The 25,213-nt window shown below is 35.1% G+C and overlaps 2 protein-coding genes across 2 annotated transcripts; one reads left to right on the top strand and one right to left on the bottom strand.

The window, feature by feature from the left end:
- Positions 1-18,695, bottom strand: LOC144453636 (WD repeat and HMG-box DNA-binding protein 1-like). The gene is made up of 23 exons (XM_078144963.1): positions 18,089-18,695; positions 16,104-16,290; positions 15,196-15,347; positions 14,458-14,617; positions 14,058-14,104; positions 13,187-13,235; positions 10,957-11,156; positions 10,114-10,261; positions 8,852-9,110; positions 8,357-8,514; positions 7,743-7,930; positions 7,088-7,169; positions 6,310-6,475; positions 5,742-5,859; positions 5,094-5,199; positions 4,305-4,481; positions 3,863-3,994; positions 3,014-3,246; positions 2,367-2,509; positions 1,506-1,685; positions 1,194-1,329; positions 764-899; positions 1-354 (listed from the first exon to the last, which is right to left on the bottom strand). The coding sequence occupies exons 2-23, from the start codon at positions 16,287-16,289 to the stop codon at positions 142-144; spliced, it is 3,369 nt and encodes a 1,122-aa protein (XP_078001089.1). The 5' UTR covers position 16,290; positions 18,089-18,695; the 3' UTR covers positions 1-141.
- Positions 18,434-24,026, top strand: LOC144453637 (suppressor of cytokine signaling 5-like). The gene has a single exon (XM_078144964.1). It carries the CDS (start codon positions 18,827-18,829, stop codon positions 20,270-20,272), a length of 1,446 nt encoding a protein of 481 aa, XP_078001090.1. The 5' UTR covers positions 18,434-18,826; the 3' UTR covers positions 20,273-24,026.
- The last annotated feature ends 1,187 nt before the right edge of the window (positions 24,027-25,213 follow it).

Below are 25,213 nucleotides of genomic sequence, written 5' to 3'. Positions count from 1 at the left end.
GAAGTTCATCCATTGAACAGTCATGATACCTGGAAATGTTCTATTTTCCATTCTGATGTGTAGCAAGACTGTACAATCTGAATATACAAATCTAGAAATTTGCTTTTTCTCTCTCTATAATTTCTAGTAAATGTTCTGTTGTTATTCTTTCTGGAATGCAAATCCACCAAGCTTCGTATTTGTAGAACTGGACAATACAACTTTAGCTTTACTTTCTTTTTTGTTAAGTTTACTGATGACTGATTGTTTTTTACTTGGTAAGAGTTCGGTGTTTTCTTCTCGTTTACGTTTTTTGTCTTGTGGTGTAGGATCATCAACATGTGCCGTTTCCCCCTTTGCTCGTTCCAACCATTGCTGAGGATGGATAAAACATGATTTAATGTGTGGTATTCATACAAATGCACATTTTTGTATACTGCTTTCCCAACGGTATAAGTTTGTACAATTGTCCCCCCTCAAAAAAGGTTAAAGGTCAGCAAGAAACAGGTTTCAATATATCCATTACTAAATTATAGCAATGTATTACCCACATTTCTGTTGTTTTTATGAAACCTTTTGTTGTTAGTCTTTTCTGTAAAAGTGGTTCTAGAGTTCTATTGAATACTGAGGTCTTTTTTTGATCGCGTTCTATCTTTGTAGGGAGACAGGTTTCATAGTAGGATAATTTGTTGTATAAAGTTACCTGTCTGAATTCTTTTCCTTTCCTACATAACCATGTCTATAACTTCAAATCATGTAATGTAGTGGAATTTGTAAAAATTACCTTCTTTTCGTCAGATGATAACTTTCTCCATGTTTGAGTGGCAAGTTTTAGAATGTCTTCCTCATCAAGTTCTGGATTATCTTGCCTCAGTTCATCCTGATTGTGTTGAAGCCAGAACTGGAATGCAGACACTGATCTGTAAAGTTATCAACAACAATTTTACATTGTGGATGGCGTATTTGTCAATAATAAACATCCATCTTGAATGGGGCATTGTGGGAAACATCTCATAATACAATTGATAAACACAAATCAATCAGTTATAAACATGTATCTGTAACATTATTTGTAAGCACATTTATGCGGGCTGTGAAATCATGAACCCAAATTTTATGAAAATACCTCTAATTCATGGAATGGAGTTCCCCTTTAATGTAAACTCTGATTTACATGTAGTCTAGATTTCATCAAAAAGCCTTGTCAAACTTACTTGGTAGGTGTTGGTTCTTTGTTGTCCTTTTCTTCAACATCACTTCTTTTCTCTTTCTCACCTTCCTTACATTTGGATCTTGACTGCAATAGTGTAGGCTGTATTTTCTGAGATTTATTTATTTTGGTTCCCTTCACTGAAACATTAAATATGACAAACAGAAAAGTAAAAAAGAAATGTATTAAAAAATGAGTATATGACAAATGCCATATTTCTGTTTCTGGGAGAGATGAAACCTTGTATAATTTGGCCAATACAAACACTGTTTGGAAATAACTTATGGACTTGAATTGACAGTCATAATGAACTTACCATTCTTAAAAATATTGTGTTTTGTTGGTTGTGATGCTTTCTTCAGACTGTCAAAGACATTTGATCCTCTGGTTGTGTCAGAGTTCTTTGCTGTTTGCGAACCGGATGGTTCTCTACCCCCAGACAGTTTAAATGGATTCTTCCTTCCCTGGCTGGAAGTGGCTAACCTGGGTGCTGTAACTAAAAGTAAATGAAGGGAGTCAGTTATTGTGCGACAATAATAAAACTACTAAGTATACTAAATCTCAGACTGTGTCTAAGACTGTCATCAAATGTAATTAAGAAGATTGCATACACAAAGTTTAAATCAAATACTGCATAGCACAACACACAGAGAAAGGGAACAGTAAGTGGACATGAGAGAGAGAGAGAGAAAGAGAGAGAGAGAGAGAGAGAGAGAGAGAGAGAGAGAGAGAGAGAGAGAGAGAGAGAGAGAGAGAGAGAGAGAGAGAGAGAGAGAGAGAGAGAGAGAGAGAGAGAGAGAGAGAGAGAGAGAGAGAGAGAGAGAGAGAGAGAGAGAGAGAGAGAGAGAGAGAGAGAGAGAGAGAGAGAGAGAGAGAGAGAGAGAGAGAGATTATATAGATTTAGCATACACATTTTGCATCACTTTTAATACATGTTTGTATTTTGTTGTGTTATATGGGCTGGATACCTGGAAGATATTATTATTAAGATATTTGCAGTTCAATCTGTCAGACTTCTATTATACAAATTGCTGTGTTTGATTTTTCTTCTTGTTCTCCATCATCATGTACTATTTTCCTAGATCATCACCCCTTAATAATTACCTCTCTTCTAGATAAAGAATACAGAACAGGGCAATAATGATAATGAGTTATGATAAATAATATGAACTCTTACTTTTTTTAGGTTTGAGTATTGGTGATCTTTCAATGTCATGGCTATCATGCTGCATATTGGTGTCTTCATCATCGTCATCATAATTATTATCTGGTTGTGACTTGTATTGTCCACTGGACCACTCAGTTTCTGTATGACTGTAACTACACAGAAATTATAAGATATTGTGTGTTATGATAATGGCAATCTATTCTCCCTATCCAATAAAGTACATCAAGGCAAAAAATATTGAATATTACATGTAAAGTCATGATCACTATGTAAACTCTTACCCATCCCAATCCTGACCAATACCAAGTTCAGTGGGGGTCCAATGTCATGATCACTATGTAAACTCATACCCATCCTAAGTGCTGGCCAACACCAAGTTCAGTGGAGAAAGTCTTTAGTAAATAATGTCAATTTTTGCTCAGAAGCAAAGTTCCGTTTTAATGTTTTGAGTTAATGGCTAGGTTTTTGTATCACAGGACACCAAGGTGTGTTTGTACCGAGTTTAATAATGGCTAGGTTATTATATCCTGGGACCCCTAGGTGTGTATATGTGAATCAGAGTACTCCTGTGTTTTAAATTCTAGATGGTACCAGTCAATGGTCTTGGCTTGTATACAATAGCATGTATTATTAAAATTAGACAAAGAAATACTTACACTGCATCTAGGCTATTACCATAGCTATAACTTTCATCTTCTTCCTCCTCTGTTGCCATGACATTAGTTGCTTCCTCCTCAGCTCTTTGTTGTGCCAACTGACTCAGATACTGAGCTAATGAAAGTTTCTTCATACGACTGGCATATTTGATAGCTAAACTAATGTTGTGTTCAGAATTCATCATTTCAGCTATTTCTCCACCTCGGAAATCTCTCTCAGTTTTACATGACAGCTGTTAGAAACAAATTAATGTAACTTTTATGAATATTATATTGGTAGGTACAGGCAAAAGGTGAAAATGGTTGAAAATTTCTTTGCCTCACTGAGCAATTGAGATTACAAGATAGGGTTGTCGGTGGCCGAGTGGTTAAACCACTTGCGAATTGCCTCTTACCACTATGGTTGGGGTTTGAACCCCATTCAGGGTTTGATTAAATTTACCACACTGTAGGTAAAAAGAGTGTCATTCAGTTTCACTCTATTGAACAATGCAGGTTTTCCCTGGATACTCAAGTTTCCTCCTGCATTAACACTGAACCCATGGGGGATGGCCCTCACTTGACTTCTTGGGAGATAAGTCTTTATATACTTACAGAACTATCCAGTATAAATAAAAGATTATTATCATTAAGATAGAAGGTGCATTGACTGATTGAGCAACCAAGCGACCGACCAACCAACCAACCAACCAACCAACCAACCAACCAACCAATCAATCAAGGGTTTTGGAACAAAATGTCATTGAGCCTTATCTTAGCTTGACATTCTGAAATACTTTCAATATATGTCTCCTACAATACAACACAGAATTTCAATCAGATATTCACAGGAAGAAAAGTTGAACTTACAGCAAATAACTTCATCAATGCATTATTGAGTTGGTCTTGGGCTGCCTTCTGTGCCATCTCATCTATTTCATATCCCTGGGATTTATTGTACACAAAATGATTACTGAAATATCTCATACGCCAATATTCCTCCTAGGAAATACAAAAAAAGGTAAACATTAATATTTTGATGATGGGAACAGTAGACATATGTATTGTGTGTATTGGTATATGCATTGTTGTTGACCTTAGATTGGATAAATTCAAATTTCGATATAAGATAGTCAAATCCGAATTAATTTCATTTGTAATTATTGACTTGAATTTTCCCAAGGAGATTTTCCCATAGTTTGAAATTCCAGTTTTTTTCCAGGGATAGACAAACAGGGTTATTGGTAATAATATGGATAGTTATTTCATTTGATAACTTTTGAATTAAATATTACTTAAAACTGTTACTTACCTCATACTTGCCCTTCTCCATGTTGACTTCACATAATGGTATTTGAAATTCTAAGATTTGTATAGTAGGTCTTGGTAGAGTAGGTGGGAATGTAGAACCTTTGCATAGTATACATCTCAACTGTAGAGGGCTCTCATGCACTCCTACTACCCAGTAGTGGTCAGATCGACCCTTTGTCTATACATCAACCAATCAAAGTAAAAGTATGTAAAAAACAAAACTACAAATGATACAAGCAGATACACAGTAACTTCTCTAGGCAGATATTTTCCAAATGTTGTTTTTCATCAAAAGCTCTTGAACCAATTTGCTCAGTTACATATTGAAAAACAATTTGGTCGATAATAAAAGAATACTGACTTGAGCATCTAATTTTTGGTCAAAATACAGTCTTTTTGTGATTAAGCCTATACAGTGCACAATCCAAGGAGCAATGAATATTTTCCAATAATAATTAATCCTTATCATTAAATTTAAATAAAGTAAAATAGTCATTAAATAAAATTAACATTAACGAATACTAAATTCTTGTGCACGAGATGATGCTACAAAAGTCAAAGTTTGGGCGGGAAAACATCTTAGCCTGTTCTATAACATTGTTTTCATGTTGAAGAAGAAACCAGGGTCATTTGAGTCATTACATTGTAAACACGCTTTACTAAGAAGATCAGATCATAAACACCAATTTATAATTATATGTTAATATACCCAATAGCTCCTAGTATATAAATATTTGATCCAATACCTTTTAGAGAAATAGATCACAAGAATTTCTATGAAGTAACTTACTTGTGATTTGGTATTCGCAACTGGACACCATGACAACAACTTTCTATTCAGCATTCTGACCACACCATCAGAATCCACACTGAATGGAGTACCTTCAGCTGAAAAACTATGGTGATGCAAATCACATCCAATGCAATTACAAATTAGTGTATTCTAGTCATTATTGAGGAGACAACTTGGATTGTCAATATCATAATTTTTATACAATGGTTGTTTAGTGTTTTAATATGTCGGAAATAAACAACCTGAATTTTTAGCAATTTTTTGATAATCTCAATCATTGTTATAGTTAATTTATTAATTTTTTTCTACATTTTATTTTTAAAACTAAAATGATGAATGAAAGTACAGTATCCATGACCTTAAATTAACAACACATCTCAAATCTGTTGATCATGCTGTTATTCATTAAAATAAGTAAAGTTTGGGGAGTAGAAGTAACCCTCAGTTTTTGCTCCTGTAAGACATACAAAGTTTGAAAACTGTTTATTTTATCATATGTCAACATGACAACTTTGGTTCAATTACAAATTCCTACATAATCAATGCTCCATTGGCAAAGTAACCTCAACTTTTACCCTTTCAAATTTGGAAACTGAACAAGTACAATGGGAATATTGAATCTGACTTTAAAGTATTGATACTTACCCTAGCCAAGTTAGTGTAGACTTGGTATTGATTGGCAGAGGATCTCCAGATAGTATTTGTCGCTGTTTTCCACACACTTGAAGTAATTTGACTCCAAGACACTGATCACCAGGTAACCCTGCAATAGAATATATTACCAAAACTGATAACATAACTGTATTGTTTGATTAAGTTTCACACAAAATGCCATTTTCCAAAATATCTCTGTCTAGGGTAGTAGGTATTAAAGTCTGTAATATAACTCAGTTTCCCAGGCTTTTGACCACAGATTCCCTCCAATTACAGTGACTCTAACTGAAATATTGCAAGACTTCCAATCCCTGTGATCTGCAACCTGAACAATGACTTGAATCTCAGAAGGAACCTCATTGTAGGGTATACCATGAAACTTATAGCAAGAATCATTCTGATTGGTTATTTAGATAATGATGGAAATACTGAATGACATCTGTTACTGTAATAATTACAATAAGAACATGTACATTTTTTTATGTTTTCCAATCAGGAGGGCTTCCAAGCAATGATTGGGAAAATTAGAGTGGTATAATTGTAAGCTTGTGTGACTGACCTGCAGCCATATGATAGACTATGATCAGCTGACTACCATGTCCAGACATAGATACAACAGGTCCAGGTATGCTGAATATCTCCCACTGAAACCCACCAACCGTAAAGAGATGAATTTGACGTTTATCAGTAGCAGCAGCCAGCCAGCCGTGTCCTAGTGTTACAGCCTGTAGAATCAATACAAATACAGTGTTTTTAAATACTCACGGCTTCATAACGTCAGTAGCTGTGAGTGGACCTACTTTTTTTAGAATTTCTACGAATCAGTACTTTTAATTGTCTTTACATGTTCATGGACATTTAGTCATTTTGTACTCATTTATTGCAGACGTATACTGTACAAATTGTATCCTTTGGATCTGACGTTAAAACTTTTTTTTTTTACATGTTGGTTAATAGTATCAGTTTATTGATACTATTTTCATTACATTGTTGTACAGCCTGAAGCATGTATGATTGCCTTATGATCAAACCCTATCAACAGCTAATAACTTACAGCATCACTACAAATGTATTAGGGGGAAGTCTCAATCTACTACCTGAAAACGTGTGTAGATAATTTTTTTCATATTTTGAAATGTGAGCAGAGATTAAGAATGTTATCTCACAGATGGAAATATCTATCAATAAAATCACTTCATTACATTTGATCCAAGGAATAAGAAGAGTTCCCATTCAAATATGCCAAGAGGATTCTTTTGTTCTCTCTTCCCATGGCTCATTGCATTTGCTTTTCTACATAAACCTTCACACTGACTGGAATGTCAAAATACCCTTACCTTGATATTTTCTCCCTTTGGCATCGTTGTGCTCCATTCTTTCTGATTATCCCAGGATGAGAAATGTAAACACAACAACTGACTGTTGAGCAAACAAATAAAAGACAGACAAAGATAGACATCATTAGGAATGATATTTATGACATCACATTCATATATTTATACTCAATTACTACACATTTATGAAATTAAAGAAATTACATAATTATGCAATAACTGTCATATTTTGTATATTGGTAACCTTCATTTCTTGTCAGAAATGTAATGTAACATTATAAGGTAAATACAAAAATAAATCTTGTTAATACCCTGGTTTGTCCAGCCCACTTACATAGGAGTGTCTATTCCCTTACCTAGGTGACTATCCCCCTTACCTAAATGTGTCACTGTCCTGGCTTTCAGCTGCTAGCACAACAGCCTGTGTAGACATAGCTGCCAGACCCTACACTGTTATCAAGATGCGTAGCGTGGTGTAGAGAACTGTCAGTCCTAAGTATGTCTATCCCCTTACCAAGGTGCATATCCCCTTAACTAACTGTGTCCCTCCCCTTACCTAGCTGTCTATCCCCTTGTCTAAGTGTGTCATCCCCTTACCTAGGGTGTCTATCTCCTTACCTGGGAGTCTATCCCTTACATGTTTGTCTATTCCCCTTACCTTGGAGTGTCATTGTCCTGGCTTTCAGCTGCTAATACAACAGCCTGTGTGGACATGGCTGCCATGGTATACCCTACACCATTATCAAGATGCATAGCATGGTGTAGAGAACTGTCATGGAATTCAACCTCAATAGAATTCTCCTCATCTGTGTTGTAGGCTTTAATAATACCAACAGAATTCCAAATCTGACGGTTGAAGAAGATAGTAAAGTAAGTTTGAAAAGGTCAAGGACAGCAATGAACAACTACTAGTGGCTACATGAGGCAAGACATTTTCAACTTATAAATTATAAATTATAAATTGTGAGAAATTAAAATGGTACCCACATGTTATGGGCGTGATCATTTTCTCTAAGTGAATTAATATTGGTTGCACTGAAACATGTGGAAATCATGAAAGAGTTATTCTTTCTTAAAAGTTTTAGCTTGAAAATTCAAATAATTCTTAGTAGCAGAGCAGAGCATGACACTTTCAGGATTGGAGAAAAGTATTTGTTTGATATACACAGTAATTTTGCAGTGACCTTGAAAACTAGCAAAAGGGTTGTTGCATTCATGTATATGTCTAATTTGATGATAATTTCTCATCTAACTGAAATGTGATATACATACCATAAACCTGCTGGATAGATGGACTGGGGTGGAAGACGACTGAAAGGACTGCTGTAAAGGAGTAAATGTAGGACCCTGAATTACTACTGGTTTCTTAGCAACAGATACCTCTGCATCACTATCATCAGCAACACTGGAAGCTGCCTTGGATGTACTATCTGTGGAGATGAGAAGAATTTAAGCAAATGTAAGTGTATCATTGAGAATATACAATGGAATATTGTCCATTCCAAAATGTTGAGAACAAATGTAAATTTCTAAGTGACAAAAATGACATGAAAAATGGTTTGAAATCTAAATTAGTGCGGGACATCATGCTTGATACATCAAAATTAAACATTACACAAATAATATTTTTAATCTATAAATATTCATGATTTGGAGATTCAGATTTATGACAACTCTGATTCAAATTCGTAGGATTATGCTAATCTGAATCTAAATCTGAATCAGATTCAGAAGCCGAATCACTGTTGATAGAGTAGAACATCTTACCCATTGAGTTCTCATCATCTTGGATTCTTTGAAGACTTCTATGTTTAGGTTTCTGTGATACCAGAACACCAATATCATCGTCATCATCATCATCATCACCACCATTTAGCATTTGATTGGCAGTTTTATCTTGGTTGCTACGCTGGCTATTTTGGCTTTCATGGATTTTTTCCATCGCATCAGCTGCTGCTAGGAAATCATCATCATTGTCGTCGTCATCAAATAAATCAGCATACTGGGATGCATCAGTTTCTGAAACCTGGTGGATTTATGTTTTTAGACAATGTTTTAGTCAATAAACAAGCGCAAACTTTCAATGATTTTAGATATTGGACATGAACATGTACCCAGTAGATACTGTGTTCAGAAACAGTAGACTGTCACTTACCGGTAATTACAGATGATAGCAGCCATGCAAAAATTGACTAATGGAGGGTTTAGACATGAATATGTATATATGGCTACCATACAGAAACAGTAAACCATCACCAAGTCATGGGTTATTGGGGGCCATGCAGAAAACTGACTTACTGAGGGATCTGTCTCAGTGCAAGGCAGTGAAATATGATAACAGTTGACAGGTGTTCACTAACTGTAAGGCAGGCTCTTTCATTCTATTTCTGTCACATCGGCACACTTCAACACTTTACTGGTTTCCTTACTTCCAGACATAACAACCTCATTGATCTATTGTAAGTCTATGCAGACACTAATAGCAACTGTGTTTAACAGTTAGAATAGTCTGGGAGTATAGGGTTTCTTTAGTCTGTAACATACAATGCTTCATGCAGCATCTATCAGCTAGCACTCACTAAATCACCCATTTAAAGTAGTAAAGTGAAGGGGATGGCTGATGCACGAGGGCGCCCTGTCATGGTTTACCTAACAGATTAAGTATGAGACTTGGACTAAATCATGACTAAGGGTTACTTGCGACTTAATTGGACTAAATCATGGCTTGTACGAGCTGATGAAGTAACATGACCTAGAGATTGACAATCTATTGTATATAGTTCATTTCAATGTAAGTTCATTCACATATAACTATATCCAAGGCATGATTGGTGCTTATATCACATTGTAAACATTGATCTACAAATCATGTCAGTGACAGACTTTTAAAACCAATATAGTATTGAGATTATGTCCAGGAAAACTATGGCACAGGCTGACGGTCTGGTCTAGTTTAGGATACCATCTGATTGTAGGTCATCCTCACCAAGAGCAGGGAGCTAATGTACATTGTTATAACAACATCTCACCTTAATGGTACTACTACCACTGGTAGAGTCTGGTAAAATATTTTCAATGAGTCCAAGCTGTCCCTCTGTGTCTGTGTATGCCAGTTCATTCTTTCCTTGTGGATGTAGTGCTACACCACAGATGGTTAACTTCTTATCATGTTGTACACTACGAATAACAAAAAGAGATAAAATTCACAGGAAAATATTCTATGATTATGTCTTAGGCATATTGCTGAAAGTCTTATTTGAGATAAGTCTTATGTTTCGGAACACTGTTGAGGTTTTTTTTTTTATTTTATGAAAAAGTCATCAATGTACATTCTTACTTGTTATAACTAAAGCCATATTCAAAATCTGTCATGGTGCTATGGCACTATTGATTATAATACATTGGTGGGTGTGAAATATTTAAGGTGATAATAAATTATAACATAGTTCATTACGGATCCAAAACCAGTGTTTTCATCTCACATCATTACACATGCGTCAGTCATACAGCCATCAAGTTCAGATTCATGATGTTCATAGCTTGTTTCAGTGTTAGAACACTATGTTGTACACAACCATCATCCACTTTTGGCCACAAAAGTTGAACACTTATAAACAAACACTACTGCTATCATGAACACTCTTTTGAATGTCTAACAATACTATAAATCTACACGGTAATACATGTATATGAATGTGTTTAATATCATGAGTGTTTTTACACTTACAATACAACACAATGTTGAACATAACTGCCATCCACTTTTTGGCACAAAACCTGAACACTCTCACACACACCAGCTACCCTGGACACACTTACACAGGTTTATCACAGTATAATTCTGCATGTATGATGGTATTTCTAACACTTACAATTGTACACATTCTTTTGTGTTCACTTGCCAAACATAAATACTGCCATCTACGGCCACTCCAATGACATAACAACCGTCCTTGGACCATAGAGTTAATGACAATGGGTTCTTGATTCTGTCATCTCCAAGAGTACAAACCAATGTCCAGCTGTCCCGTTCATAGACTTGGATGCTTTTGTCTACAGGTACTGCAAGGTGCTAAAGAGGAAAAAATAGAAATTGATGTTGGTACAATGGTGTAGAACTACCAGTACTCAAAGTTCATGTAATAGTATGGAATCAAAGTGTCTCCTATAATCTTTTATAATATACCTAGTGATAATGCTGTGTCATGATTCGCTAGAATCAGTCACGTGATAGGAAAATAGAATGACTATTTCCCTAGGGGAATAGTTCCATCAACTATTACATGGTCACGTGACCACCACAAGTTCACAGCAGGTCAAAATGGCAGCTTCTGACGATGTCGTCTGCCACCGCGGGTTCACAGCATGAGGTATATTATAAAACACATATTGCCTCGTGACTGTGAGTTACCGGAATCACATGCTATTTCCCTCAGCGTTTGGCCTCGGGAAATAGCATGTGATTCTGGTAACTCACAGTCCCTAGGGTGTAATAAACGGGTGCTATAGCCCTCATGGCCAGGCAATATGTGTTCAATATTGACAGACCAGTGTGTTATTTATGACATTTTGACAAAACATTGACAGAGTAATTTCTTGTGATGCACCAAAATCAGGCATTTCCCTATCTCCTACTGTGCGATAACTCACAGGGAATTTAAAAAAAAAAATCCTTTTTACACATGACAAAAACTTCTGTCCTTCATTGGAGGGCACAGTGCACCCAAAGTATATGTATATGATGAGACACATACAATTTGAGTTAGTGCTGGCAATTTTTTTAAAAACAAAATTATAAATACTAAAAGTTAAGCCCCCATGTATAAATAAAGATGGACTTGCAAATTGTATTATTGAGTGGGGTAACAGTAAGTGGAAACACAACAATAAAACAGCCGTATAATATCATTTTGTCTCCTTTCACTATTCTAAAACAATAGCACTTACAAATCATGGAGTATCTACAAATAATGAGTTGATCTTCATTTGTTTTTATTCATTGTTTTATGTTTTGTGTATAGCCGCTGTATTCATTGCTTTGTGTTTTGTGTATAACCGATACCATATTAATTGCTTTGTGTTTTGTGTATAACCGATACCTTATTCATTGCTTTGTGTTTTGTGTAATACCGATACATTATTCATGGCTTTGTGTTTTGTGTAATACCGATACATTATTCATTGCTTTGTGTTTTGTGTAATACCGGTACTTTTTTGCAAACAATACAACTAGATCATTACATTGCTACGTTCCCTCACTTTTACTGCCCATCATTGTTCTGTGTTTTGTAGAATACTACTTTTTTTTGTTTCAATCTTTCTTTTCCCACACTTTTTCAAAAACAATAAAACACCCATATCAGTGAATTGTTTTTGTTCAACTTTATAAACATTATACAACATTACATTATTGTTTTGTTTCCTTCATATTTTTGATAATAATAGAAATAAATACATCATTCGATACCTTTGTATTAAAATATTTTTCTCGGTTGGACTTTTGAAACCTGAAATATCCTGTACTGGTCATTTCTATTTTGGCATGGGAATCAACCATCAGATTTGTACAATGAAAGGAAGAAACTGAAATGTACTGTGCTATCAAACCGGAGAAAGGCCACCCAGTAAAAGTAAAGCAATCACAAACAACAGAACATTCAAGTGCAGTGTATGGACTATCTTATGCAAAATGAAAAATAACAAATTGCTTTAAGTATTTTGTCCCATCTTTTCCCCTATACATTCACCATGGAAATAAGATGGTTAAAAAATGTCATCTTTCTTTTTTTTAAATGTTCTTTATCATGACATCTTACTTGTGCCCACTAAGTATGACTACGATATCGGTACTACCATTCCTTGCAATACAAAAGTCAAATTTAGATTTCAATAATAGATATGCAATAGTTTACACAAATTGCTTGTATTTATATAATTCAAAGAATATTGACATAATAAACAGTAACATAAAATTTTTTTTTTAATGAAGTCTCTCCCTTAATTACATTTGTATAAGGATTTTAAATATACAGATAGCATAGAAACTTATTTACTTAACATTTAATTAACATATCCATTGTCTTTCCTCAAGTGATAACCTACCTTGCCATGGTCAGGCTGCCAAGATATCCTGCATAGTGTCTTAGAAATGCTGTAAATTAAAACAGGGGATGTTAATGAAGGAAATGACAATGGGAACATTTTTTAGCAGCAATAATGCAATTTGCACTGGGCAACAATAGAAACATAGGAATACTAGTGCAGTACTATCACAGAACCAAATGACACAAGTTCAAGTGTGGCATACTTGGGGTATTTGCATGAGTGCCTGTGGTATTCTCTGCAGCTGTACTTTCATGAAAACGTAGAAAGTGAAAGTGCAGCAGAGCACAAAATGCAAATACCCCTTAGTACCAACACTGAAAGCCATATGCCAATTGAATGTTATTAGTCCATATTTATTTGAAATGGCAAATTTCCGTAAAATTCATACTGTGTAATCAAGCACTTTTGTGTGCAAGGAATGATTGCATACTCATTTGCATAAAGTTATGCAAATAATAATTTCAATATTGAATTGCATTAATATGCAAGTATGCCAGTAATAATTAGCACATAGGTAACAAGTAATATGATACTTTCGATCCAAAAAATACACTTTCATAATTGCACATGTTGGCACAGCACACTTTACAGGATAATTTGAGATTTGAATAATGAGGTTGTGTTACCTCACATGGGATCTCCATCTGAGATCTCAGGATCCTGACATTTACCTATGGCTTTAGTAGTGTAATGGGTATAATCATATCAAAGTGGCCATTCTGAAATTATGCAATACTGTTTTGATGTGACTACTGATAAAGTGTTCATGCAGTTACATTACAAGGTATCATATTGTAAGGTAGAGTCATTACAAATACATCATTGTATCAATCTTTGAATCATAGATTGTTAGAGCAGGGAGACATACCTGATATCACTGCACTTTGGGATCAATGACCAGGACTTGACACAGCTCTATCAACAAAGCAGATTGTTAACAGTTGATAATATAGTTATGACAAGATATGACTGTAGACATGATAAAGTTGAGGTAAACTATAATTTTACAAAATATTATTGCATAACATGACTATTTGGGCATTGCGCATATTACTACTAGTCAGTATCTACAGTGCATCACAACAATGCATTGTTTTAACTCATCATTGCTGCAGGTTGGATGAGAACGGAAAACTTGATGTTACTAAAGTAAACCGCTTCAATACTTAAATTACAGTCTTTTCAAATAGATTTCAATGTGTAAAGTACTTGAACTGAAAGTCAAATTCAAACAGAATGTCTGTGTTTGACTTGCTAGCTAATATTACCTGGTCTTGTATTTTCCAGACTTTGATGGTACTATCACAACTGGACGATGCTATTAATTCTTCTTTAGGATCTAAGCTAACACTTAGAATTGGTGCATCATGTCCTACAAATACTTTCTGTTGACTGTCTTCTACTGTCACTAGCTTGATATGAAAATCACTGAAACAGAAGTAAAAACAATAGTATATCACAGTGTGAAGACATTGGTTGCCATGTTTTCTTAATACGGTGTATTAGCATAATCCCCCAAAATGGTAGTTTTACTTTGCTCTTTGATTTCTTCAGAATGGTGAACTTTTAGACATGTTTTATTGATTTCAGGAATACCCCTAAATTATACACTATATGACTTATTAAATTGTCATAATTTGGGACTTTTTGGTGTTCTGTAAGACAGGAGTTATAACATTTCAGTGGTACTTAAATTCTTAATATGGAACCAGCATATATGAGTTTGCAAAAACAGTGCAAATGAAATAGACTGTAAGAATCAAGATTTCTATACTTAATATTATAATTTTAGAAGGGAACTAACAGTTTATCTACTTTCCATCCTCATCAAAAATATTCATTTTATGATTTTGACATAGATTCATTGGCAAAACATTCAGCATACAGTACAGTCCATGCAAAAGTTCCAGACTAATTACTCCACACATTAAAACGTTTGAAATCATTACAAGTGATATTTGATTGTATAGTACTGTGGTAACTGGTAAATCAAATTTTGTACATACTCTGAAGCAGCAAGTAACAGGTCACCCGATGCATTGAGCTGGAAATGATTGACAGGTGCTGTAAATCTTGTAATAATACCATCAGGTGAACCTTTAGGGAAACTGTGTGCCTGTACAGCATTGTTGTTAGAATTGGTAAAAATTCTCTCATTCTAAATTGTCAAAGAAAATAAAATACAAGACATGATAGTCATTAACCTTCTTTATTACATAGCTTCAAAGAAAGTATAGGTCAGTCATATTCAATATTCATTACATTCTGGTAACAACATATACACAATTTGCTTTAACAATAAAACTGGTTAGATTTTCTTGATGTGCCAGTAGTTCGAGTACTGGTTGTAACAGTACCAAACATTGGTAAAACATTGATTTTGTGAATTCTTGTTGGAAATTCACAAATAGTGACAATTTTATACAACTATTTGTGATACTCTCATTATAATATGTTGGACAACTAAGGGAAGGTACACCACCCAAAGTAGAAACAGAAGTTTGATTTAAGTTAGAGGACCTTAAACTATGTGGCAACCTCTAGCTTGTTGATAATTGTACAGTTGACCAAACTGGTCTTGTCTGATATGCCATCTCATCTTGAGTTATCAGGTGTTTTCCATGTTGAAAACACTGAAGAAATTAAGTATATATGTAGCATGACCCAACTATCCTTTATCTAATTGACCAATCAGGATGCTCTTTTTAAACCAGTACAAACCAGACCCATTGTGGAGAAGACATTTTTCATGCAGGAGAAATAGGCACAAATGTCGAGAAACGTAAGCTATCCCATGAAATGGATCAGCATAGTGGTAATACATTGTCAATAACCACCAATTGGAATAGCTCAGTAGAAATTGGTTGAGAATTGAGATAGAGGGAAGCGAAGGGAATATAACTAACATACATACCCTGACAGCAACAGTCCGTGTTCTCTCCCCAACTGTAATACTTTGTGGATCATCATCAATTCCCTGCCACATTCGGACTTCACCATCACTACCACAAGTCAGGATATATTGACCAGAATTGTCATAGCATACATCAGTATGTCCTTCACTGTGTCCATAACGCATTGGTTTCTTACTTGCACTCATCCTACACTCAAGCAAAGACAGCAAAATAGAACTGTGATTACTTCCATCCTTGTTATAATGACATACACCAATGTACACTTATATACTTTGCAGTATACATTGTATTGTAAAATCATTAAACTTTGAAAAAAAGGGGAATAGTTAGGAATAAATAATGGAACACTTATCAGCTTATCTGAATTTGATCAATAGATCAGAGATATATGTATATTTCATTTTAAAGAGGAATTGAAGTGTAGCTGAGATTGTCAGACATGTGTTACCCTCCAGGTTGTTATAAACCTAGGAAATGGTATTTCACAATTGTATGATGTTTTGTTAAAAGGGGAAGTGAATTTGTCTTTTTTATTTAGATCTATTAAATTCATTGGATACCTCAGTTACTTCCTCATCTGTACATCTGGTGTCATTTATTTTGTTTATACTTATGAGGCTTCATTATAACAAGTTATGATATAGTTATACACAACAGATACAAAGTAAATCATTCAATAATTTGAAAATTCTGATACATTTAGAATACAAAGCTAATATATGCCTTGACACTGAGGGCGCTGTGACCACAAGAATTTCAGTATCACAAGAAATGACATTTTGAAAAAAAAAAACCCCACCAATTCTCATATCTTCCTGCTACTTTTCTAACAGTCACTAGGCCTGGGCCAATGGGGAGCCTGGGCCAATGGGGGTAACCTGAGTGAAATGTCTGGGGAACTAAATGTACAAGTACGAAGGTACCAAAATAGATTATTACAACTAGGTATCCTTGAATATATGTACACACAGAGACAGAGTAGTATCTTTGGCAATACAGATTTTACACTAGACAGAATTTTCACATCTGATGCACTTGGGTATTCAAATTATACAGTAAAAAAATGAGAATATCCATTCATTTTCGTTGGTCCTAATCTACACAATCAATCTACTCGTTATTATAAAAATCACATAAATCCATAATATCAAAAGTAACAAGTCAAATATATACAAAACTATGACCTTCTGAAGAATTAAACATAACATTGGAAGTTAGTTACTCTAAGTTTTAGACACAGATTGCAAATATTTATTTTAAGACATCTTGACCTAAATATTGTGCTAAAAAGTAAACGTATTCTTTGGTTTGGATGTACAGTATAATATGCAGGAATCTATGGATGGTTGCATGTCTTGACTATTTCACATTCTCAAGTTTGATGTATTTTAATAAAATCAGGCTAAATTTTGTTTTAGCATATCTGCAATAATTATAGTTTTGTTTTTATTTACAACAGTTTTTATTCTTTTTTTATATTTTATTTCTTGTGACCCGCCATTTTTTGTTTGATTTGTTGATTTTCTTGGGGGTTTGCAAAGAAGGAGTGACAGGGTGAAACTGCTACAGCACTGCATCTAGTGTTGGCATAGTTTTATATAAATCAAATATGTTGTCGAGGACAAGTTGTCCACCTCAGAAGTATGTGACAATTAAAACTTCCAAAGTATAGTTTTGTAATTGGAATCAATGCATGTACATGTGTATATCAGTAGCCTTTTCACCTCCCAGCCTGTATCATGACTTTCTGTGTTTATAATTGTTTGTGTCGGATATTGTTGCTGCAAAACTCAATAACTGAATGAATAAAACGAAGTTGGGTTTTCACTACACAGATCCTCAACTTCAATTTCACACATACACAACATGCTCAACAATGCAATGTACAACTTGATGTACGGGTGCCAGACACAGAAGAACTGACGATCAAGTATTTGAATATTTGCAACTGATGAGCAACTTTTATTTATGGGAAAATGCTTACCTTAAAAATATCCTTCCAAGGAATGTTGACGTCAATGGTTTCAATTCTTTTCAGGGACTGTTCTGGGCTCTGAGATCACTAATCGAAATAAATACAGGAAGTGATTTCAAGAGTCGCGCCAAATTCATGTCACGTGACCCAAATGTCAAGGTTTTCTGCAAAATTTGCAAATTATATCCACCAATTTTATCATTCTTGTGCGATTTCTTACTGGCTATTTTACAAAGGTTTTGCTGGGACCATCTCAAGAGACTGGATCACTGAATAATAAAGATAACAGCAAGGAAGGTTTACCTCTCGGGTTAAACGAGAGAAATGCAACGCGAGACTCGGGACTTCCCCCGTGACGTCATGATCGCCATGTTCTAGTTTTGTTCTCTTTCCTTCCTGTTGTGTGAGCGCGGATTGGTATTTGACTCATTCTCGTATCGAATTGACACCTAATATTCACCAAGATGTCGTATTTTTCAAGAGAACTTTGTAATGGCTGAGTATAATCTTGAGTGAACACATTTCCTGTACGATTACGATCAATTTCGACGATATCAAAAACCGGATATTGTTCTCGGTGTCCGACTACAGTTTCGACACACGGGTGTACGGAGGTACAAAAATAGCAAAAGGGAGTGCCAGTGAAGACAGGGCTGACGTAAACCTTACCACATACATATCCGGACGTACCACCCAGATTATAATATAGAGTACACATTAGTCACGGAGAGAAAGCTGCGAAGAAACATGGCTTCGTCGAAGAAATCAAAATCTGTCCGTCGACATAGTGACCCAGATGAAATCACAGTTGAGAGGGAAGGCATAGACATCGAGGAAACACCAACAACAAATACTCCTGAAAAACCAACCAGCGAGAGGAAATCGCCTTCACTAAGAAAGAAACTCGGATTGAAATTGAACCTGTCGTCTCTAAGTTCAAGTCCAAAGAAAGAGAGAAAGGGAAAGGACAGTAGTATAGAAGAATCAAGTACAAGTGTGACCCCAAAACTAAGGAGACGAAATAAATTCTGGATGTTTGGATTTAAGTCAAAGTCACAATCCAAAGAAGAAACAAGAAGTCGGGAAGAGACGGAGTGTTGTTCACCATGTTCACGAACTAGATCATTTAGAGAACGTCTACGACGAAGAGCCTCAAGGGAAAATTTACTTAGTGTTCGAAGTGATTATGCTCCAACGCCTCCTGTGAGAGGACACCAGCACTTACAGGGACCAGGTGTTGTATTCACTGTGAACAAGAAACCCAAACCTCCAATGATTGATTTAGACAGTTTTAATCCAGAGGACTATCCTATTACAGATGTTGATGAGAAAATGAGGGAAATGCGAGCTAAAGAAATGGAGGAAGGTGTGCCTGTTGATATACCATCTCAACCCACCCTTGACACACCTGTACCAGCACCTATGCGAAAACCATCAACAGATGCTATGAATGAACAGTTAGATAGGATGAGATGCACTGTGCCAAATTGTTGTGCGGTTCGGGATAGACTACATGAAGCAGATCGTCAAAGACAGGCCCAAGTACAGCAAAGACCAGAAAGTGGATGTATTGTTTCTGACTCAAGTGTGCATATGGTTGGGCAGTATGGCTGTCTTACGCCTAATGGCTCATATGCGCCTAGAACTGTTCACACACAGATAGATTACATCCACTGTCTGGTACCAGATCTCACTAGCATTGCAAAGAGTGTTTTTTACTGGGGAAAGATGGATCGCTATGAAGCAGAGAAACAGTTGGAATCAAAGCCTGAGGGAACATTTCTATTGAGAGACAGTGCGCAGGAGGAATTTTTATTTTCCGTTAGTTTCCGTAGGTATAGCAGATCATTACATGCCAGAATAGAACAGTGGAATCACAAGTTCAGCTTTGATGCCCATGATCCAGGAGTGTTCTCAGCAGATACTGTGTGTGGACTCCTAGAGCACTACAAAGACCCAAACTTCTGTATGTTTTTTGAACCAATGCTAACCATTCCACTGCCTCGACCCAATCCACTTCCACTACAACATCTCTGCAGAGCTGTTATCTGTAGTCATATCAAATATGACGACATAAAACAGCTCTGCCTACCGTCTTCACTACGGGAATATCTCAGAGAGTATCATTATAAACAGAAAGTAAGAGTACGAAGATTTGAAGTAGACGGGCCAACTGAGCGAGAAGTGTACTAAGATAGAACATAATATTGTATATATACAGGTATGCAGTGATGTAGGGTACACACAAGTGAACTTTTCAACACCAGCCAAGCATAGACTAATTGTAAACTACAACTGAGACTGCTTGTTTTTTTCACAATTGTTGCAAGAAAGTAAATTACCACAGCATTCCAGTGTTTTCTAATATCACTACATCACTGCACTGTATATGTGACCATGTGTGTATGTATAGTATATATTCTGTCGTTTCTGATAAAAAATTTTCAAAAAGAGCTCTAGCTAAATTTTGCATGATAAGTATTTATTTGTTTGATGAACAATTGGTACTCTAGTGGCAATGATCATGCCATGCTAGATAGGATAATACCATATTGTGTATGAAACTGTACGTGTACATGTGTTGTAAATCAGAGCTTTATGTATGTCAAGTTTTACCATGTGCTTGTCTTATTTACAGTACTGCGATATGAATTCCAATAGTGCAGCTGCATTATGTTACAGGCAAGATCTATAATTAGGTAGCATATCATGTTTCATAATTTCCCACATTGGAATTCACCCAGCGAGGCCAAAAGGCATGTCCAAATTCTTTGCAATATGCATCATACAGATGTACGCTTGTTTAAGTACATTTTCAGTAGCTACATGGGGTGAAGCTGTTTTAATTAGAGTACTGGTATTTACTGCTTTCGTTTTGTCAAGAGGAAGTAATGTATGTGAAGGTATTTATTGTGAGAATTTGTGTAGGCGGCCAGTCAATACAATATGTAAAGTAAGTCCATATTTCAGTTGGGGTTAGCATGCCCTTGCTTGTCCTGTGTTATCAACTATGACATAACATTGTTGGTCATCAAAACGCAAATATTGTAGACAATCACTTATTTAACATAGATTTGTGCACATGCTAAGTTTTAAGTCAGCATTTTCAGTGAATGGCAGGCCACTCAAATTTTACCACAACTCAGTGTAGGATAGAATGTACTGTATTTTGAAATTTCATAGTGTTTGAGTAAATACATGTTGCTCCTACATGTTAGTGACATGTCGCAGCCCTTTTGATAAATGGACTATTGTAATTTTTTTGAGAAATGTTTTCCATGTTCAACATAGTGAAAACTTGAAAACTTGTCTAACTCTGATAACAGAGGTTCTTGTACTACCAATGCAATGTATTGTACAGTGATCTTTCCTAAGTTATCATCAGATAGTATCCCACTTACTCAAATTTCAGAACAATTGGTATATTTACATAACTATTGTTGTGTAAATTTACCACTATCTTATGGGAACTTAGGGAAGAACACTTATGAGATTCACATAATTACCATGGCAACTAGGGGCTTACAAGAATTTTATTTCGTTAAAATCATGATTGAAAGCTAAGACCTTGTGGTTGCAAATGTGACTGTTGATTTTGGAATTTATTCCACTCAAATTTTGTTCTAATATCTGAGTTATTAGAAATATTTAGGGAATTGACAAATGAAGTTTTCGCAGCCATAAACATTTCTTCACTACCCGGTACTTTGTTCAAAGAGAATCATATGGCATTGAACCCTTCACTTTTCTGACATAGCACTTTTGGAAAAGACTTATGTTCAAATAAGAATCCAGTAAAGCGATATAGCATTTTAGTGTATATTTAATAGTGTTGGCTTGTCAGACTTCTGTGACTTGTCTCTGTGATGTGGTAGTCTTGTTAGACACCACTAGTCTGTGCCACCTATTGCAGAGGAGAGTCGCAGGTCTGGCTAGTGAAACTATACACTGCCTGCACTATCAGCTGTTACTGTTGTAGTAACTCCCAAATCTGACTTTCTCGTGAATTTATCAAGCTACATACATGTAAACTGAAGCTAAACAATGAAAATGTTTAAGTGTGTACTTGGCTATGGGAAAACCTGAATAATGGAATAATATAGAGACGGTAGCAGTTTTGGAATTTTGAAATTCAGCATCTTGTCATAGTCCTGACTCGCAATCATACTGTCTATTTACCGTAACTTGTACACATATCAAACATAAAGCTTGGGTGACCTGTCAATAGTGTAGTACAATGTACTGTAGTCAGTGTTTGGCTCAAGTCCAATAGCTGCTTCCACCCCACCAGTTCTTCATCAATGATCATATTGAACCTTGTACATATTTGTCCTAAGTCGGTGGTTCTCTATTACATGAAGTGTAATGAACTTTCTCTAGTCACAGAACATTCAAGTTTTGACAAATTTGTAAGAATTGTAAGCCTTATGTCATGGTATTATGAGATGAATATGTAGACAAGTGGATGATCTCCATTTTTCTTTTACAACCCATAACACCCAAAGTAAAACTGTCTTCTGTATGTACCACAATCATTTATAGCATCCGATATCAAGTGTAAAAGTATAGTTTCATATGCTAAGTGACCACATTAGAAAGGCCACATGCTAGGCTTGTAAATAAACCAATTGAAACAGTATGGTTTTACACTTGATATGAATGCTATAAATGAGTGTAGCACATAGACAAAGTGCTTTACTTCAGTGTTACTCATTGTAAATGGCACGAGATGTGACAAGAATGTGCAAATCATCTTTTGTTTATAAGATGTTGTCATTTTCACTGTTTTATACAGTCTTTCATGAACTGTTAGTCAGTTGTGTATATTAATGTGCCATTCATAGAAAACAATCACTGAATCTGTCAGACTCTTCAAAACTGTTGATTTATAACCTGATGATGTCAATGGATGTAATTATGCAGAGTTTAGAGTTAACTTATTTATACAGAAGTGTCCATTGCTGGTATTAGCATCAGTGTTTCCCTCAAGGTACTCTTTGAGTGTTTGCTTCTCAAATGAGTGTAATTTCTTTAAATCAGTACAGATAGATGTAAAGCCGACAGTTGATGTGTTCATTCAATGTAAATATGTTTTCTGGTATTTATCCTATGTATGAATCTTATAAGAGTCCAAACTGTACCTACACAACAGTACACTGCAGATAACATAATAACATATAGTATGTTTTTGATAGTCATTGTGTCAAATTACACATTCAATCGTGAATGTTCACCTTAGTTTATTTCAGCCAATATGCAATGTTTGTGATATTACATGTTGACCACCTGGAGTCATTGATACAAATTTGGTGTATGTTAAAGGGTGTAGTAACCATACTCCCTAGTTGTCCCACCAAATGACAGTTTGTGAGTATGTTCTAATACTGTTCATCCCACATTGTAGACACCAACTATTTTTCCAATTGCCGAGGATCGAAAATTGTAGTCTGATATTTTTGCCATGACGTTTTGATGAAATGTCAGAATTTATTGTTGTACAATTATGATCTTAAAAGTATCTCAAATAATGTGTATTGGCTGTCTAAAAAATCATACAGCAGTATTGCAATGTATTTTGATGATTATGATGCCTGTAATTGTAATACACTGTCACTATTAGGTGTTCTTACAGTGTTGTCCTTGCTTGATATTGCCATGTGTACCTGTAGTTTGTCTTCAGTGGTGTAAAGATCTGAATGAACCAAGGTTTCTCCTTGTCTCAGAACAAAGTACACTTTCAACACAACAAACTCAAGAAAAAAAGCAACTGATTCATTCCACATACCAATAATGAAGTTATTTTGTCTGAAATCTTTACAACTCTAAAATCTATTATTACAAGTAGAAATCACACTGTTATCATATATTCTTGTCATTTTACAATCAAAATGTGAATGGTTTAAAAGTTCCAGAGAGGAAATGAAAGATGAGTATTCAATAAAAAGACCTGACATAATCTATTTACCAATGTTTTGTGTGTTTCTTATTAATGTATTGTTTTGAGTTTTGTAAAAACCACAAGCAATGGAAAGAATCCACTGTGTATGGATTTACATGACTTGCTGAAGTCCCATCCATGGACTTTGTTGCTAATGTGTTTTCCTTTGACCGGTATTCACAAAACTGTTTGACTTCTCATAACCATCTGCTACTGAAAAGTGTTAGACCGAATTTTCTATGAAATGTACCTTGAGTAGGAGAGAATGATAAGACTTCAGTTTCCTGCCTGTAAATCCTTGCCCTTGTAGCCATAGCCAGAAATAGATTAAACCTTTCCATGAAACCTTTAGTTAATTCTAATCAGCTGTAGTATTGGTCTGCTAGGCTGTTATTATACTGTGTGCATTGATTTCCAAATGTCAACAGTCATGTAAGAGGCACAGACCATTTACTTGATAGAGTTTGGTTACAAGTGATTACATATCTATATTGCAACTATATAAGTTAAACAAACATTGAAAAATAATAGTTCAGTTACAACTTCCGGAGTTGATATCTCTGAATGTAATTTAAACTTTCCTACTCGAGGCTGCACCCAATGGAGATACCAATGATTAGAATAATTCAAATCATTCTTACTTCTAACCAGACTAAATATGGCACTTCTCTTGGGGAAATTGTTATGACTGGTAATATATTGTATAGAAACGAAATATGAAATGAAAACTATGTACAGCCATTGAGAATATAATCTCATATTTTAATGTAAAATGTTGAAAGTACATATTGTTTAATCCATGATTTTAAAGTGGCCATATGGATGAGAATTTGGTATTTATTTTGGATTTTTATTTGATAAAGCAGCTTCACTATGTTTTTCTACTTGAAAAAAATAAAGCAAAAGAACATATACCAAGTCCATGTTCATAACTCAATACATTGCAAAAAGATGCAAAAAGTGTAAAAAGTTTGTTATTGTACATACAATAACAAACATTTTACACATTGTTAAGTGTTTTGTTGTTTATTGAGATGTGAACATGGACTTGGTATATGTTATTTCACATTATTTTTTCAAGTAGAAAAACATAGTGAAGCTGTTTTATCAAATAAAAATCCAAAATAAATTCTCATCCATATGGCCACTTTAATATCTCATAAGGTCCACCTCTATGTCTCAAATATATATTTTGA

The sequence above is a fragment of the Glandiceps talaboti genome, chromosome 2 (genome assembly GCF_964340395.1).
Source record: "Glandiceps talaboti chromosome 2, keGlaTala1.1, whole genome shotgun sequence".
NCBI classification, from domain to species: domain Eukaryota; kingdom Metazoa; phylum Hemichordata; class Enteropneusta; family Spengelidae; genus Glandiceps; species Glandiceps talaboti.
The sequence above is the reverse complement of the archived record's forward strand: the minus strand, read 5'-3'. Positions and strand labels throughout refer to the sequence as shown.

What these genes read in the sequence shown, in the direction of transcription:
- LOC144453636 (XM_078144963.1), bottom strand. Translation starts at nt 16,289, where the DNA reads ATGAGTGCAAGTAAGAAACCAATGCGTTATGGACACAGTGAAGGACAT. An exon ending in AATACTCAAACCTAAAAAAA is followed by an intron (nt 1,686 to 2,366) that starts GTAAGAGTTCAT and finishes ATTTACTTTTAG; the next exon opens with TTACAGCACCCAGGTTAGCC. An exon ending in AAAGAACCAACACCTACCAA is followed by an intron (nt 900 to 1,193) that starts GTAAGTTTGACA and finishes ATAACTTTACAG; the next exon opens with ATCAGTGTCTGCATTCCAGT.
- LOC144453637 (XM_078144964.1), top strand. Translation starts at nt 18,827, where the DNA reads ATGGCTTCGTCGAAGAAATCAAAATCTGTCCGTCGACATAGTGACCCA.